This window comes from Phallusia mammillata, chromosome 7, assembly GCF_965637545.1.
Source record: "Phallusia mammillata chromosome 7, kaPhaMamm4.hap1.1, whole genome shotgun sequence".
Taxonomy (NCBI): Eukaryota; Metazoa; Chordata; class Ascidiacea; order Phlebobranchia; family Ascidiidae; genus Phallusia; species Phallusia mammillata.
Genome location: NC_137258.1, coordinates 13,416,731 through 13,433,337, shown reverse-complemented (window position 1 = coordinate 13,433,337; position 16,607 = coordinate 13,416,731). Strand labels below are relative to the sequence as shown.

The following is a 16,607-nucleotide window of genomic DNA, read 5'->3' as shown; positions in this document are numbered from 1 at the left end:
AGAGGGGCGACTGTAGATCCATGGTATCAAGGTCCAAGCCAGAGATTAAATTATCCAAGGAGTATTTTTTACTACTTGTGTAAATATATGAGAAATATGGACAAAACCTTTTTAAGATTGAACTGATTTTTCCTTTTTGGTTTATCAACAGCTAATTTGTAATTTGGTGTTGTACCTAACTTTTGTTCGGTAGTTTATTTTGACATTATTGCAACAGTGGTCGGCATTGGCAAGGCTACGCATTAGTGACGTCAAGTTTTTGGATGTTGTTTAAAACAGGGTTAATGACGTCATAGAGACGTAAAATTTGGCATGACGTCATCATAGGACCTAAACTATGTTGTGACGTAATTTCATGATTTTGTGACGACATTAACCTATGTACGTACGATTGTACAATGTACACTATTCTGAGTCTCGTGTCTAAGATGACGGGACGTCGCGGGAAACCGGGAAGTGCGGGAACCATTGAATCTCGGGTTAAATTTCTGACGATTGGTGCCATCAACTGTATTTTGTAATTAATTTGCAACAAAATTGGTGGGTAACTTTTACTGTTACCACACCAGATAAAAGTCGCTGTGATTCACTTAGGATAGTTTTATGTGCCTAGGAGAATGTGCTTGTAGCATTTGGTTAAACATTTTCAAATAAACATGAATGTAATAGTATAACATAAGTTTGAGTTTAAAATATGCTGTCATCAACTTCAAAAGAAGGTAAATGTTTTATTATTGTTCTAAATAATATATTTTGCCTGAAAAGTCAAACAATGGTTTTGTCTGTGTGTGTACCATAATAAAAACAGATCTAATAAATTTGTTGTTTCTACAACTTTGACTATAAATGCCTACTTTGTAATAGCTTTGACTTGTTTCTAAGAAAAGAAGCTCAACTTTATTTGCAGAGGAACTTGAAAAAAGTCAGAAGCATCTTTCTTTGCTCCGTGCACAATATGTTAAACTTCAGGAACAGTTTTCTGACTTACAAAGAAGACATTCTACCCTTAAGGCTGTACACAATTCAACCAATACTGATGACACCAGTCAGACAAAAGAAACATCCAATGACTTCGGATTAGCTGCAGGTCTTCTAAAACTTGCAACAAAGCTGTATGGTAGTGCTTTATACAGGTACAACTAAACATGCTTTGTAACCATTTTACTCTACCTGTTATGATAAAATGTGGCTCCAATTTCTACAGTGATAATTTGCTCCATGTTTGACAATTTTGTTTAAAAAAACATGGTTAGGTACTGAACATGGTCAATCCTATATCTAAAATATTCATTTGTTTAGTGCATAAAAATTTTAGATGCACAGAAAAGCCACCTTGTCAAACTATATACATGTGCTATTGTTGTTAAATGAAATGCTAAAAATCATGGCACCAAAACACTGTTAAAAGGTCATTGTTTGCAAGGCTACCACATGATAACACTCTACTGCAGGTCAACATACATAATGTAAAACACAGTTGGAACGATTTGTTACGCCTTTGCCATATCAAAGCTTTTTATTTGTCACTGCCTGCAATACCATGTGGATAGTTTAGTATTCAGCAAATCATTTTAACCATCTTGCTATTGAGTTTTAAAACATGATTGCTCCATTTACTAATAAACAGACATACATGTTTGCTTGCAGTAACAATAATGTTCAGAAATGTCTGAAAAAGAATGGAAACTCTTTTTTAAGGGAGTACTAGAAAAAAATAAACCACTGAAATAGAAGTTTTGTTTGGGTAATTTTGAAAACTTTTATTGAATGAATTGTTTCAAAATGTTTTACCAGTGACATTGAAATCCGACTGAAACATCGAGTCCACCCTGGACACAAATTTGTTCTTGCAGCCCGCAGTGACAAATGGGAAGCGGATGGACTTGATACATTGTGTCATTTGGATTTGCAAACACTTGATTCAAATGTATGCATAAACTGTACCAAATTGTTACTATTGTCTCATGGATATGAATGTTGCAGGCTGGGGAAGCAGTCATCAAATGGATTTATACTGACAGTGTTGACTTAAAGAAGTGCAGTGATGAGTTTATCATTCAACTGATGAAAACAGCACACACATATTCATTGAAAGGTTTACAAACAAGGTAAAATGTGTTTTGCTATTCTTTTTATTTAAACTGCTCCGGGCTGCCAAATGTTTTGTTGAAAATGTTAAAACTTGTACACACTGGCGCCCACTTATGGGGAGGCGGGGAGGCGCCGCCTCCCCGGGTATTTGCGTCGCTGACTACGTCATAAACAAGTTTTGCGTTAATTTATGCACATACAGTTTTGTAGTAACTCTGTACTACTGCACAGTCAACGACTGCTTACGGTAGTTTGAACAGACAAACCTTTCTGAAAAATCAAACAATGCATATTGTTACGTCACAAACGTATACTTGAAGTGTTATATGTAGGGTTGCCATACCGTCCTTATTTTGAAGGGCAATGTCTTAGAAAAAGTTTTTGTCCTTATCTCCAACAACTGTCCTTGTTTTTGACTTAAGTTATTATTTTGTCTTATTTTTAACAATTACAAGTCAAATCCCCGCTAAACCTAGACCTGGGCTGTCGTGAGATGCACTAAGTGTTTTCTACGAACAAGGAGTTGGAACAGAATGTTCCTGGCAAAAAGAAATATGCCATGTGATATGTCGTTTGACATGAAAGTCGAATTGTTCGTGTGTCTTTATTTCGAGTTCCATGTCGATGGCAACCCTGGTTATATGCAATGAGCCATTGGATAAAAACATGCAAGGAGTGTTTGCGAAAACTCGGTCAGTAACATCGAAACAAATAGACATCGTTTAGAAAGGGGGTAGCCAATTTTTTCTGGGTGAGCCACATAGCATGAAAATGACATTGACGGCCACATAGCTCACAAGCGAAAACGCAGCGCCCGTTCCGCAATTGTGGTCTACAAAGCGCTTTTGTGGGACCAACAGGAGCTACAATATTATTAAGAGATAGCGCTACTGTCGAACAATAAAATTATCTGGCATAAATTACTAACTTCTCACTTATGTCATCACAATTAACAAAGAAAGGCAACTGTATACGCACAGTAATGAAAGCAAGTCTTGTCTGTGATGTAACAAACTGTTTTTGGATCATTTTTATGCGTCCTGTGAAGTGCAGAACTAGGTAAACTTAAGACCACATGTTGTTGTGGGTACACTTTCGTAGCTTTCAAATTAACTTTCAACGGTTAACTCGTTGTTTTCCAAGATATATATTTAGAACAAATACCTTCGCGGGCTTTACTTTGGTAATTGCTGATTTAAAAAAAATAAACTTAAATGCGTTACATGCAATTTGCTGTGTAAATAGAAAACATGGTTGAAACCAACCAAACGACCTAGAAACGATTATTATAATGGCTTTTTAGACGCATGTGCGCCTTGTTGCGTAAAAATAAAACATGCTTTGTAATAATTGTTCCGGGGAAAGAAAAAATGTATTACTGTATAGTTGGGTCGGCATCAGCTTCTACAGAAACACTGTAAAGGCTGTAACTTGCGACGTTAGGTGACGTCCGGGCTGAAAATATTTCCGTCTTCACCGAGCCGCCTCCCCGCCTATTTTAGCAAGTGGGCGCCTATGCTTGTACATCAAATTTACAGAAATGTAAGATCAGTTTGCTTTCTTGAGATGATAATTGCAAACTAAAAGTTTTTTTGCTGTCAGATGTGAGCATGCTATACTTTCTACTGTGAATGTCAGAAATTGTATCCAGTTTTATGAACTAGCAGAGGAAATTGGTGCCATGTCTTTGAAAGAATACTGTTCAACATTAGTTTCTATGCACTGGGTAAGATTTTGACTTAACTAGCTTTTTGTTTCATGGATGACTTACAGGAGACTTTCATAATTTAAGGATGATCTAACATCTGATGATTTTGTATCAATGGCAGCATCCATACTGTACACTATGTTTAAAAGTAAATCCACATTTCCACTTCATCGAGCTATTCGAGCAAAGAGAGAAGATGTTGTTTTTCTGTACTTGATAGAACATACTGGTGAGGTGAGACACAAATTCATTGTTTTCAAGTCATTATGGGTCCCCTTCCCTGAAGGGGACACTTATTGATTTTACTCAAATTGTTGTTTTTTTCATTTCTTTTTTTTCTTTTTTCTTTCTTTCTTTTTTTTTCTTCCCAAAGTTTGTCCGACTCGTTTTTCCATCAAATGTGTGATGGATTTGGCTAAAATTGACACAGATGGTAGATATAGTGATGCAGATGTGCATCCCACTTTGTTTTTGTTGATAACCCCAGTATTTACCCCGCTAGCCCCCTAAAATGGGTATTTTTTCTCCGAAGTTTGTCCGACTCATTTTTCCATCAAATGTTTGATGGATTTGGATGAAATTTACACAGATGGTAGATATAGTGATGCAGATGTGCATCCCACTTTGTTTTTGTTGATAACCCCAGTATTTATCCCGCTAGCCCCCTAAATGGGTGTTTTTAATTCCAAAGTTTGTCCGACTCGTTTTTCTATCAAATGTTTGATGGATTTGGCTGAAATTTACACAGATGGTAGATATATTCATGTAGATGTGCATGCCACTTTGTTTTTGTTGATAACCTTAGTATTTACCCCGCTAGCCCTCTAGTGGTCGAAAATTTAAACATTGGTGGATTGGGCTGAAATTTTGCAGTACTATTGATTGAGTCAGTGTGGTTTTTATTTTATTTTTAGTTTGTGTGTCGAACCAAATTAGTTACCCTACTAGCCCCCGAAAATGGGTCAGTTTTTAAAACGATAAATAGGACATACTTCAAACAATATCTGGGGTGAACCTAATTTTATAGTTTGTATTCTACATAGTATTATTATTTAAGCCCAGTGCCGATCACTGTGTTTTACCTTACAACACCCGACTTTCTCATGGTTATCTCTTGAATTGCATTATTTTCAACTTTGCTTGTGTCCATGAGTTTTTGCCTGCAGAAACGACTAAGGTTATAAAAACCGATGGCTAATATGGGACCCAATACAAAATAAGCATAGGAAATATATTAATGTTTTAAAATAGGTTATAGTGTAAATGCAACAACAAAATGTGCTAAGCCACCCTTCTAGTTGATTAGGTTTTTCGAAATTCAACTTAACTTAGCATAATATGACATCCTATATATATATTTTTGTATAAAATACAGATTATGTTACATCTATTGTATTTTCCATAGCTACCTCAAACCCTAAATGTGTGTGATGAAAATGGTGACTGGCCATTGTATTTGGCATTACAAAGTGGCCAAGAATCAATTGCAACATCACTTGTTTCTCATGGAGTGGACTTAAATGGTTTTGATGAAGATGGGAAAGGTCATTTACACAAAGCAATATTGGCAGGCATGTACAAACTTAAAAAAAATAATAAAATCAGGTGAAAAACACTTTCTTTTAAAGGTGATGAGTTTTCAACATTTTTTTTACTAAACAACGGCTGTTCTGTCAATTGCATGACAAAGCAAGAAGGTCTAACTCCATTACATGTTGTGTCCAAAATTATGTTTGATGACAAAAAGTACAAAATTGAGGTATTTTTCACAGAAGAGAATATAAAAACAAACTTGTGCACAAAATAAAATTAAGTCTCAGTAAAATGGTCATGTTGAACCTGCAGAGTGTGGTTCAAATTGCTTCATTATTGCTGAAAAAAGGTGCCAATCCTAATTATTCTGATGCTTATGGAAGGACATCATTGCATCTCTCTATTGTGTCACAAAACATGCCTGTCTTTAAAGTGCTGTTGCGGAGCAACATGTAAGTGTTTTGCCTTAATGAAGGTAGAATAGCAGAAATCTATTGATTGTTTTGTTAGATGTGACTTGGAAATACGAACAAGAGAAGGTTATGTTGCCCTGTGGCTTGCTTTAAAACAACTTGCTTCCTCTGCAAATGTTTCTAATGGATTTGGTCCTGAGTCAGTACTTGACTCTGTCTACAATGATTTTTCCATGGCTGGAATTCTCCTTCAAAAAGGTTGTCAAATTGATGCCACTGATCAAAAGACAGGTAAACATTGTCTTCCTACATTTAAACAGAAGACTAACAATTCTAATACGAAGGGAGCAGTTTGATGCAGTTATGTGCAGAAAACTTGGATGAGGCTGGGGCATTGTTTCTTGCCAAACATGGAGCCAGTCTTAACCATCTCAACTTTTTTGTAAGTACTTGATGTTTGTAAGTCCCGTTTTGACCCCATATATTTATGTGCCCTCTTACCTGCACACATTGTTATTTGACTTAATTTTTACGGGTCCCCTTTCCAGATTTTTTTTCCTTCTGTCTTGCCCTAAAACCAAGCTTTTGGTCAAGAATAAAATTTGGGCAGCTTGTAGAATTTGGCATTTATAGGTGACGATTAATTTGTTTTACCCAGTAGCCCCAACTAATATTCCACTACCCCCTAAAAAGGGTGACATTTTTAAACAATGTTTGAATTAAATAAAATTTGGATTGTTAATAGAATTGGCTATTTTGAGATGTTGATCTGTCTTTTTTGCCCTGTAGCCCCAACAATTATCCCACCATCCCTCTAAAATGGATGATTTTTTTAAGCAAAGGTGGAAACAAATTAGGTTTGGACGCTTCATAAAATGTGCTATTTTCAGTCGTGAATTCTTGTGTTTAACCCTTTAGCCCAGCGGTTCCCAAACTGGGGTCCGCGGTCCCTTAGGGGTCCGTGAGGCAATTTTGGGGGGACCGCGAACGGTTGAAGTAATTCTATAATCTTATTTGGCGTCAGTTTGTGCCACTAAATAAGTTTAAAATCAAAGTAGAATTGAGAATCGACTGTCTCCATTGCTAAACAATGGCCTTTATTGAATTACAACTATCAAAAATGCAATTGTTCGCGCACAATCGTAATGTTTTTGTCCTGTTTGTGATGTCACATGCTGTTTTTGAATGATTGTTATGCGCAATTTTGCATAACTGGCTAAAATCCTGCAATCAACTTTCGTTTTTATGAAATACACATTTAGGCTTAAGGACCGCGAGCCCTCGAAATATTGGCAAAGGGACCGTTTTGAAAAAAATCTGAAAAAGTTTGGGAACCACTGCTTTAGCCCCACAATTTACCTCAGTGGCCACCACAAATTGGTAAATTTATTTAACTATAATATATATGTCCAAATCAGATTAAATTGTAGACAGACTTTGTTTTACCATTTAATCTCACTATTTACTGTTCTACTCATTTCGTAAAGAACATATAATAGGACAAACTTGTACTGATCACTGAGTTTGACCTTACAACACTAAATCTGCTCATGATTTTCTTGTGATATACGTGATATATTTACAATGTTGCATGTGTGGTGGGACCCATGAGTTTCCGACTGCCAATCAACTAAGGCAGTGGTTCCCAACCTTTTTAACCGTGCGGCACCCTATTAGAGATAAATAGTTTGCGGCACCCTGGCAAAACTGGATCAATTTTGTGAGGTTTCTGTATTTTAAATAATCGTATGAAATAAAATAACACAGAATGAGTTGTACAGTATAGCTCGCGTAAATAAATATATTTGTTGAAAAGTCGGTGTGAAATTTGGGCTTTGTATCTTTCACAAAGTCCCGTAATATCTGGGGGCCCATTTATGGGTCTGCCGCAGTTAAATGGGTAATTATAACTTAGCCGTTTCTCGATTAGCTATGTATCGTATCCCTATGCAAAAGTTTCCAACAATGTTATTATGATGAAACACCTTCTAGTGTGAATAAAATGAGTGCTTAATATTTATTACTTGGGTTGGCAGTCATGGCGGTTTGCAGCACAGTTTATCACATGTCTGGTAATTACGGAGTTAACCGTAAAATCTAAATGGAAAGAACAGCAACGAGTTGTAACCTCTTTCGTGCTGTTTTTCCTGGGCGAGAAAACAAGTGCTTACTGCGAGTTATCTACTTAACGCCAGCCAATTCCCCACTAAGCAACTCTTCAGAAAGGAGCCGCAAATAACTGCGAGACGCGAAACTTCATACGCACTGAACTAAGGATATAAAAGTGCCTGATATGGGACCTAACATAAATTAAGTATGGGTAATATGTTAACTATTTAAAATAGGCCATAATATATGTGCAATGGTCAAGAGTACTAAGCCACCCTTTAGTTGTATAAAAATTTCATTTCATTTTGATAGTTTAAAGTTTATGCCAATGTGGGGTTACAATTGTTGTGCTTAGCTACCAATTTTTTCACTAGCCCACTAGAATATGTTGTGTATTTCTATTTATGACCTCAAAGCAACTTCCGCCTTTGGTAAAATGAATATTTAACAACTTTGCATGTGTGGGGACCCATTATTTTCTGTTTGCAGAAACAAACATGGATATGCAAAACGCTACCAAATATAGGTCCCAATGTTAAATGTGTGCAAAGCTACCCTTCTAATTTGCATTGTGAATTAGTTTTACTTGATTTTAAACATGGCGTCTTTCTGTTTTTCCACAGGAAACTTCTTGTTTGCATACTTCATCCAGATATGGCCTTGTGCATCTCACTGAATTTCTTCTGACTCATGGTTAATTCAATTTAAATGTAGGTACATTTCAAGTTAAGGAATATATATGTCAGAAATATTTTAGGTGCTGATCCTAATGTTCAAACAAGGAAAGTGGAGAACAATGGAAACAAAGAAATTTATCATGAAACACCATTACACATCGCAATTCGTTGTCAGCATTATGATGTTGTTCGGTTGTTTTTGGAGAGAAGAGGTTTGTAAAGACATTTTGAACTGTTTGGTTATTAATTTGTAACATTGTACTTGTTTTTAGCTGATTTATTCCATGCTCAAAAAGCTACAGACTGTGTGCCTGATTTTAATATAAAGGACAGTGAGAATCAAACAGTTCTTGCATTGTCTGTTTGGTCAGGCTTTTACAAAATTGCTGGACAACTGTTAAGTTCTGGGGCTGATATAAACTATAAGTATGTAGGAGATTTTTTGTCATATATCACTTCCATATCATATGTCGTTGTTTTTAGAGGAGATTCAGGAAAAACGTTACTTCACATGGCAATCGAAAAACAAGACATCTCATCAACTCTTTTCTTGCTGGAACATCAAGCAGACATAAATATCAGGTAAACAATTTGTCTGATCACTTTGTCATCATCTTTCCTTTCACTGTAATTGGTTTAGAACTGATGATGGACTGACATCACTTCACTTGGCAGTTAAAAATCATCTTTCTGTGATTGTTGATGCTGTATGCCTGCGTGGAGCTAATATGAACATTCCATACAGTAATGGAGACTGTGCCTTGTGGGTGGCACTGGCTGCTGGTTAGTTGTCTCAGTTTGCTGTCATTAAGTTTTTTAATAACTGAGTTGTTACTAAGGTTGGACAGATTTGAAAATATTGATAGCCTACAGTTCACAGATCCAAGTTTATATTGGGTCCCCTTCCACGAGGGGGACACATATTGTTTTTGCCCGTGTTTCTTTTTTCTGTCTGACGCTGGTTTGTGAGACGTGTTTGGTCAAGAAAGAGTGCTTTAAATTTATTCAAATTTACAGAGATGTTAGTTAATAATCCAAATTTGATCCCCCTGAAGTTTGACCCCGATTGACCCAGCGGTTCACTCACAGGCCCCCAAAACGTATTTTTTTAAAATGGCTGTATTGACTAAAGTACAGCATCTTGGAATTTCATGCTTTGTTGTTTGGTGCAATGTAAGGTTTTTTAAATTATTTTGTATCTTTTATTCGGATTCACCCTTTAAACCCCGAAATAATCGGTTTTAGTTTTGGGCCAGAAATACAAGCGATGGTGCAGAAATATTCAAAAAATTGTAACAATTGTTTAAGCAGGGTATTCATTTAGTATTTAAAAATTTGCCAGTTACCTTTACAACCCATAATATGTGTACGCTATCAGTCAGATATAAGTCCCAAGGGAGGAATTCACTGGTTTACAACCAATTGTTATAGTACATTTTTGTTGTAGTGTCAAATGGCTAAGTTACTAAAAGTTACTCTGGTCCCAATTTAAGTGGTTTCATGTCAGAGGACATGCACAGCCAAAATTGTCAAGTGTTGCAGGACATAATAAAAATCAGGCCACAGTTTGTCAACTACTGTGATAAACTGAATCTTGGTTGGAATTTTACAACTGGTACACTCGTTTAATTACGTGACCCAAGAGTTTTAAAATACATTGAATTGCAAAGTATTTTAAAGAATTTTTTATTGAATTATTCAAAAAAATATTTTTAGAAATTTTAAACTTTTTATTGAATTCCCTTCTTACCCCACTACTTTAGTTTTAACAGATTGTATATGTTAACATCTTACATACTGGGCGCTCCTGTTGAAAGTTTTCTGATTTTAGGTCATGATGAAATTGCTTCAACATTAGTGAGACATGGATGTGATACAACATTTTGGTCAGAAGGACCAGAGGGTTGTTTACAAACATTGCTGCATCGTGCAATCGATGAAAACATGGAAGATGTTGCTTGTTTTTTAATAAAAAGGTAAAATAATTATGTTTTATGGATTTATTGAAAGCCCAATCCTGTTAAACATAGATTCCCTACCATAAAAGATTTTGTTTTCTGCTGGTAATAATATTTTGATTTTCTGGCAGAAGTTTTAAATGTAGGGTAGAACTATAGGGTGAAGCTACTTGTTAAATTCGTAAAGGGATTGGGTTTAAATGTTTTCTCTGTTCTTTGTTACTACTTAATGTAAAACTTTATAATGGTGTTAACAGAACATTGTAAAGTTTTTGAAGTTGGGATTGAATACAACTGATTGCAGAAAAGTTAAATGGGCTGGTAACAAATGTATACATATACAAACATACATATAAATGGTGTATGCGGTTAACCATTTAAGTGAATAAATTGGTAACATATAGGAAAGCTACTTCTATATTTTTACTTTTTAGTGGTTGTGATATAGATAGTCCAAGAAAAGTTGGCCTGTCCAACATTGCCACACCTGTGATTGATGGCCAATCTCCAATCCACATGGCATGTGCATGGGGTTTGGTTAAAATATTGGAAAGCCTTCTAAAACAAAATGCTGTGATAAATGCTCAGGTGCTGATATCTACCTCAAATTAGTGTTTTTGTTACTTACAATAACAAAAGGTGGATGTTGTTTGTTACACATGTTATTTAAATGATTGCCAATTGACTTTCAGGATAAAAAGCAAAACACCCCACTTCATATAGCAGTAAGGGAAGATCGAATAGAAATAACACGAATCCTTCTAGCTCATCCATCGATCAACCTAAATCTAGTAGACAATGACAAAAAAACACCTTTTGCAACAGCAATGGCATATAAAAACAACAAGTGTGCAGAAGCAATACTTGCCAGAGAACCTGGTACAGCTGAACAGGTTCAAATCATTTTTTGACATAAAAAATGAACTTAAAAATACCAAGATACTTTTTAGATGGACAAAAATGGCAAAAACTTTTTACATTTGGCCATCCTGTTGAAAGATCTTGACAGTGTTTTATTTCTTATATCTGTTGGAAGTGATGTGAACTCTTTGACATGTGATGGTAATTTATCATCACCTTTACACCTTGCTATTGAAGTTAATGATGTTCTTATATTGCGGAACTTGGTGGGTTTACAAAATAAAGACTAAAACATGCAACATGTGTTATGTAAATACATCATGAATTTTAAAACGTGTAAAATTAAAACAGCTGTTGGCTGGAACTAACATTGATGTCCTCAACAAATATCGCCAAACAGCACTTCATATTGCCGCCATCAAGAATGAAGCTTCAATGGCATCAGTATTAATTGAAAATGGTGCTGATGCAAATGCTGTGGATAATGAAGGAAATAATGGTAACATCATTTGTTTGCCTACACATTGTTTTTTTTATGGGTCCCCTTCCCTGAAGGGGACGCATCTTGATTTCACTATGGTTTTTTTTCTTGTTTTTTTTCTTTTTTCCGCCATGAAGTTTGTCCATGCACTTTTGGCAACAAATCTTTGTTGGATTTGGATGAAACTTTCACATATGAAAGATATGGTTATGTAGATGTGCCTTTTGGTTTGTATGACTTAATCACCCCAGTATTTACCCCACCAGCCCCCTAAAATGGGTAAAATTTTAAACAATGTCCGAATTGGATGAAATTTTGACAGTTTGTTCATTTTGCCATAATTAGGTGTTGATTGTTGTTTTTCACCCTGCAGCCCCAATACCTTACCCCACCATCCCCCCAAAAAGGGTGATTTTTGAACAATGTCTGAATTGGATGAAATTTTGACAGTTTGTTCATTTTGCCATAATTAGGTGTTGATTGTTGTTTTTCACCCTGCAGCCCCAATGTTTACCCTACTGGCCCCATAAAAAGGGTGATTTTTTTAAACAAAGTCTGAATTGCATAAAATTTTGACAGTTTGTTCAGTTTGCCATAATTAGGTGCAGGTTGTCGTGTTTCATCCTGCAGCCCCAATGTTTACCCTACTGACCCCCTAAAATTGGTGAATTTCAATGTCCGAATTGGATGAAACAATGTCCGAATTGGATGAAATTTTGACAGTTTGCCATAATTAGGTGTTAATTGTAGTTTTTCACCCTGCAGCCCCAATGTTTACCCTACTGGCCCCCTAAAATGAGTGAATTTTTTAAACAATGTCTAAATTTAATGAAATATAGACAGTTTATAAAATACATCATCCATTGATCTCTTTTACCCTGTGAGCCCCACCTTCACCCCAGTAACCCCTAAGTGGGTGTAATTTCTAAACATTGGCCAAGTTGCATGAAATTTTGACAGTTTGTGCAATGTATCGAATTTCACGTTTTACCCTGTAGTCCGATCAGTTACCCCATTAGCCCCTTAAAAAGGGTTAACTTTTTAAACAATGTCATGAAATTTAGAAATTGTTTGTAATATTTTACTTTGAGGTGTTGATTGTTAAGTTTTGCTCTGTAGCCCCACCATTTACCCCATTAACCCCTGCAATGGTTAAATTTTGCAAACAATTGCCAAATGGAATGTGACTTGAATAGTTTGTACCTCATATAGCATGATTATGTCTGCAGACTTTTTTATCGCCCTGTTTAAACAGATAGCACCAAAATTTATCATAGTTTTTTTGCAAAATGCATTATTTACAACTTTGCATGTGTGGGGGACCCATGAGTTTCTGCTTGCAGAAACAACTAAGGCTATAAAAGACAGTGGCTGATATGATACCTATTAAATAAAGTGTTCGTAGTGTATGTGCAATGGCAATATGTGCTGAGCCACCCTTCTAGTCTTACACATGCAGATGTTTTCCAATGTTTATGTAGAAAAGAGTATTTCAAACTTATTAAAATTTAGAGACATAATAAATAGGTATTTGAGGTTGTGCACTGTAACCTGAATTATAGTTTAACATGCTTTTCAAATTGAATCTTGCATTGTTGGCACAGGTGAACTTATTTAGGACACTCCAAACAACCTTTACAATTTGTAAGCTGAAACTAAAATATGATTTTTGTGAATATGTTTCCTTGTAGTTTTCCATTTTGTCGCCATGCATGGTTGTCTGGAATGCATACAAACACTTTCTCAAATGGTAACAAATATTCAGAAGACATCAACTAAAAGCAACAACAAATCACAAAATCCACTTCATCTTTTAGCATTAAATGCTAAAAACAATGCTGCTCCAATGTTTGAATGCTTATTTGCTGCTGTACCTGACTACCCTCTTGACGTTCAAGATCAAGATGGGAATACAGGTTTTTACTTCTTAAATCATTGTGTTGAACAAATATTAATCTGTTGTTTTAATTCAGTGCACAGTATTTTTTCGTTATTAGGGCAGTATATGGATTAAGTGTAACCCAACAGCAACAAGCGTCCAAATTTGTATAATTTACACATTATTAAATGATTATTAAACACATATGTTTATTTATGGGTCCCCTTCCCTGAAGGGGACACATATTGTTTTTGTCCGTATTTTTTTTTCTTTTTTTCCGTCTAACGCGGATTTGTTCCCACGTTTTGGTCAAGAAAGAATGGTTGAAACTTTTTCAAATTTACACACATTACAGATATTGGTCTAAAGATGGTCCATGTGAATTTTGACCCCGTTTGATCCATCGGTTCACCCACAGCCCCCCAAAACGTGAAATTTTTAGCGCGGATTTGTTCCCACGTTTTGGTCAAGAAAGAATGGTTCAAACTTTTTCAAATTTACACACATTACAGATATTGGTCTAAAGATGGTCCATGTGAATTTTGACCTCGTTTGATCCCTCGGTTCACCCACAGCCACCCAAAACGTGAAATTTTTAGCGTGGCTATTGTTCCCACGTTTTGGTCAAGAAAGAATGGTTCAAACTTTTTCAAATTTACACACATTACAGATATTGGTCTAAAGATGGTCCATGTGAATTTTGACCCCGTTTGATCCCTCGGTTCACCCACAGCCCCCCAAAACGTGAAATTTTTAAATCGGCTATACTTGCTAAAGCAGAAGTACTATGGTGCAGAAATATTTGAACATTTTAACAATTGTTTAAGCAGGCTATTCGTTTAGTATTTAAAATTTTGCCAGTTACCTTTACAACCCGTAATATGTGTACGCTATCATTCAGATATAAGTCCCAAGGGAGGAATTCACTGGTTTACGATTAAGACCGCAGAGCGGGAGTGCTCAGCTTGACGTCCGTACAGACGTGTTTTACGAGACAGTCGTTTGGGTGATTAGAAATCAGCTGTTTTTGTGTGCAGCAATGCTGTGTTATTTTATTGAGTTACTACGCGCATTTTCAGTTTTGGCGAAGGTTTTACATCTAAGACGTAATTTAATCTCAATAAACGTACTTCGGTTTCATTTATGTCGGGCAAAACGTCGTTGATCAACATAAATATGAAAAAAAAAATTAACATTTTCGAAAGCCGCGATAAATGGTCTTTAAATTCTCGTTGTCAGCTTGACCGTCGCATAACCACGGGTCACTAAAGGTCAACTTGTAGGCATTACAACACAGTTACGAATATTTCGTCATAACGTATCTTCTTTATTTTTGACAAATCAATTCAAGAATCAGTACTTAAGTGATGTATAAATTAGGCTAAACGGTATTGTTGAACACTGAGGACTGCATGCTGTTAAAAACAGTGTCAAAAGGTCATTAAACGGTCGTTTTTGCGAAACAAAGTTAAGTGAAAAACAAGTTATGTATACCTTTGTAGCAAACGACTTTTTTATATAGTGTCTAATATAACAGTTAAGGCTTTCTAGGAAAATTTATGTTTAAATACTGAACTTGAACGACAATATCAAGGTCAAAGCAAGAGATTATATTGAAAGTATTTTTCCTGTTCTTTTTTCACCGTTTTTTTGTAATTACATGACAATAATGATGCAAAAAGAATATGGACAAAAACTTTTAAAGTTAAGTTAATGCTTTTATCTACAAAATCTAAAAATAACCGCAACATAGGTTTACTGTAAATCCGCATAAACGCGCGTGTGGGGACCCATTCGTTTTTGCTTGCAAAAACAATCACACATTTAGATAAATTGTGTATAGTGTAGTAAGTTGGTAAATGTCGTATAGAATATATAAAATGGAAGTATATCAGAAAGCCACTTTTCTAGTTGTTGGATAAATTTGCACATTCTACAATAAAGACGTTTTTAGGATTGTTGTTAGCCTATATGAATGGACATGGAGCTTTGTGTCGGTCTCTTGTTCGTTCTGGTGCAACTCTTGCTACCTCTAATCTCAGTGGTGTGAATATTTTTAATCATCCTGTTGCAACGAAACAGCTTCTTTTTCGACTGCTGGATACCTTGAACCAGGTAACTTTGTAGGTGATCTGCATCATTATGGTGAATTCCTGTGGCTCAACAAAACAAAACCATACAAATTTAAAGACTTGCTCAGATACAAACAAATAGAAGTTGTATGCAGTCCAGCTTTACATTCTTGGTTTATTGCAGGAACCACCTTGGGTGGAAGGTAGTAATTGCTTGGAATGTGATGTTAAATTTGGTGTTGCAACAAGAAAGCATCATTGCAGACATTGTGGAAGGCTTTTATGTGCCAAATGTTCTTCAAAAGTAATGCCGATTATTAAGTTTGACATAGCAAAACCTACAAGAGTATGCGACTTATGCTATGATGTTTTGACTATTGGTGGCTAACCTTTAATATTAAACTACACTTTGCTTGTTTTTCTAGAAGTGTTGTATCCGCTGTAACCAAAGCTTGCTACTGTGCTTGCAATCACTGTTATAAATTTGTCATCAGTGCAGTATTTTCACATCAAACATTATCAGTTAAATGATACAATATATAAAATAACAAAATGTGAATTTAGTTCTATAAAAACTATTATATCTTCAGTTGTGTGCGATATCTATGTCATTGTCATATTTTTCTTATTGCCATCCTTTATATTTACTTCATACAAGAACTGTTTTACACATGGTGATTATGATTTTGCGTTGATTCTGCATTTGCAATTGTTAACATTGGCATTTGTGCAATACTTTATATTGTTGCCTACAAAAACTTGTAACGAAAGTTTTTAATAAATCTGTCGTGATCTTACTTTTTCAAATTATTTTTTAAGGTCAAA

At 35.5% G+C, this 16,607-nt stretch overlaps 1 protein-coding gene across 1 annotated transcript; it reads left to right on the top strand.

The window, feature by feature from the left end:
• Positions 1–568: 568 nt before the first annotated feature.
• LOC145238550 (ankyrin repeat and FYVE domain-containing protein 1-like) lies at positions 569–16,579 on the top strand. The gene is made up of 24 exons (XM_080101754.1): positions 569–719; positions 908–1,133; positions 1,795–1,927; positions 1,984–2,108; positions 3,694–3,817; positions 3,884–4,033; positions 5,205–5,370; positions 5,428–5,558; positions 5,645–5,784; positions 5,843–6,036; positions 6,090–6,187; positions 8,478–8,547; positions 8,612–8,743; positions 8,804–8,957; positions 9,015–9,113; positions 9,172–9,314; positions 10,363–10,507; positions 10,924–11,077; positions 11,182–11,382; positions 11,440–11,616; positions 11,702–11,849; positions 13,523–13,747; positions 15,665–15,825; positions 15,967–16,579. Exons 1-24 carry the CDS (start codon positions 695–697, stop codon positions 16,168–16,170), a joined length of 3,525 nt encoding a protein of 1,174 aa, XP_079957880.1. The 5' UTR covers positions 569–694; the 3' UTR covers positions 16,171–16,579.
• The last annotated feature ends 28 nt before the right edge of the window (positions 16,580–16,607 follow it).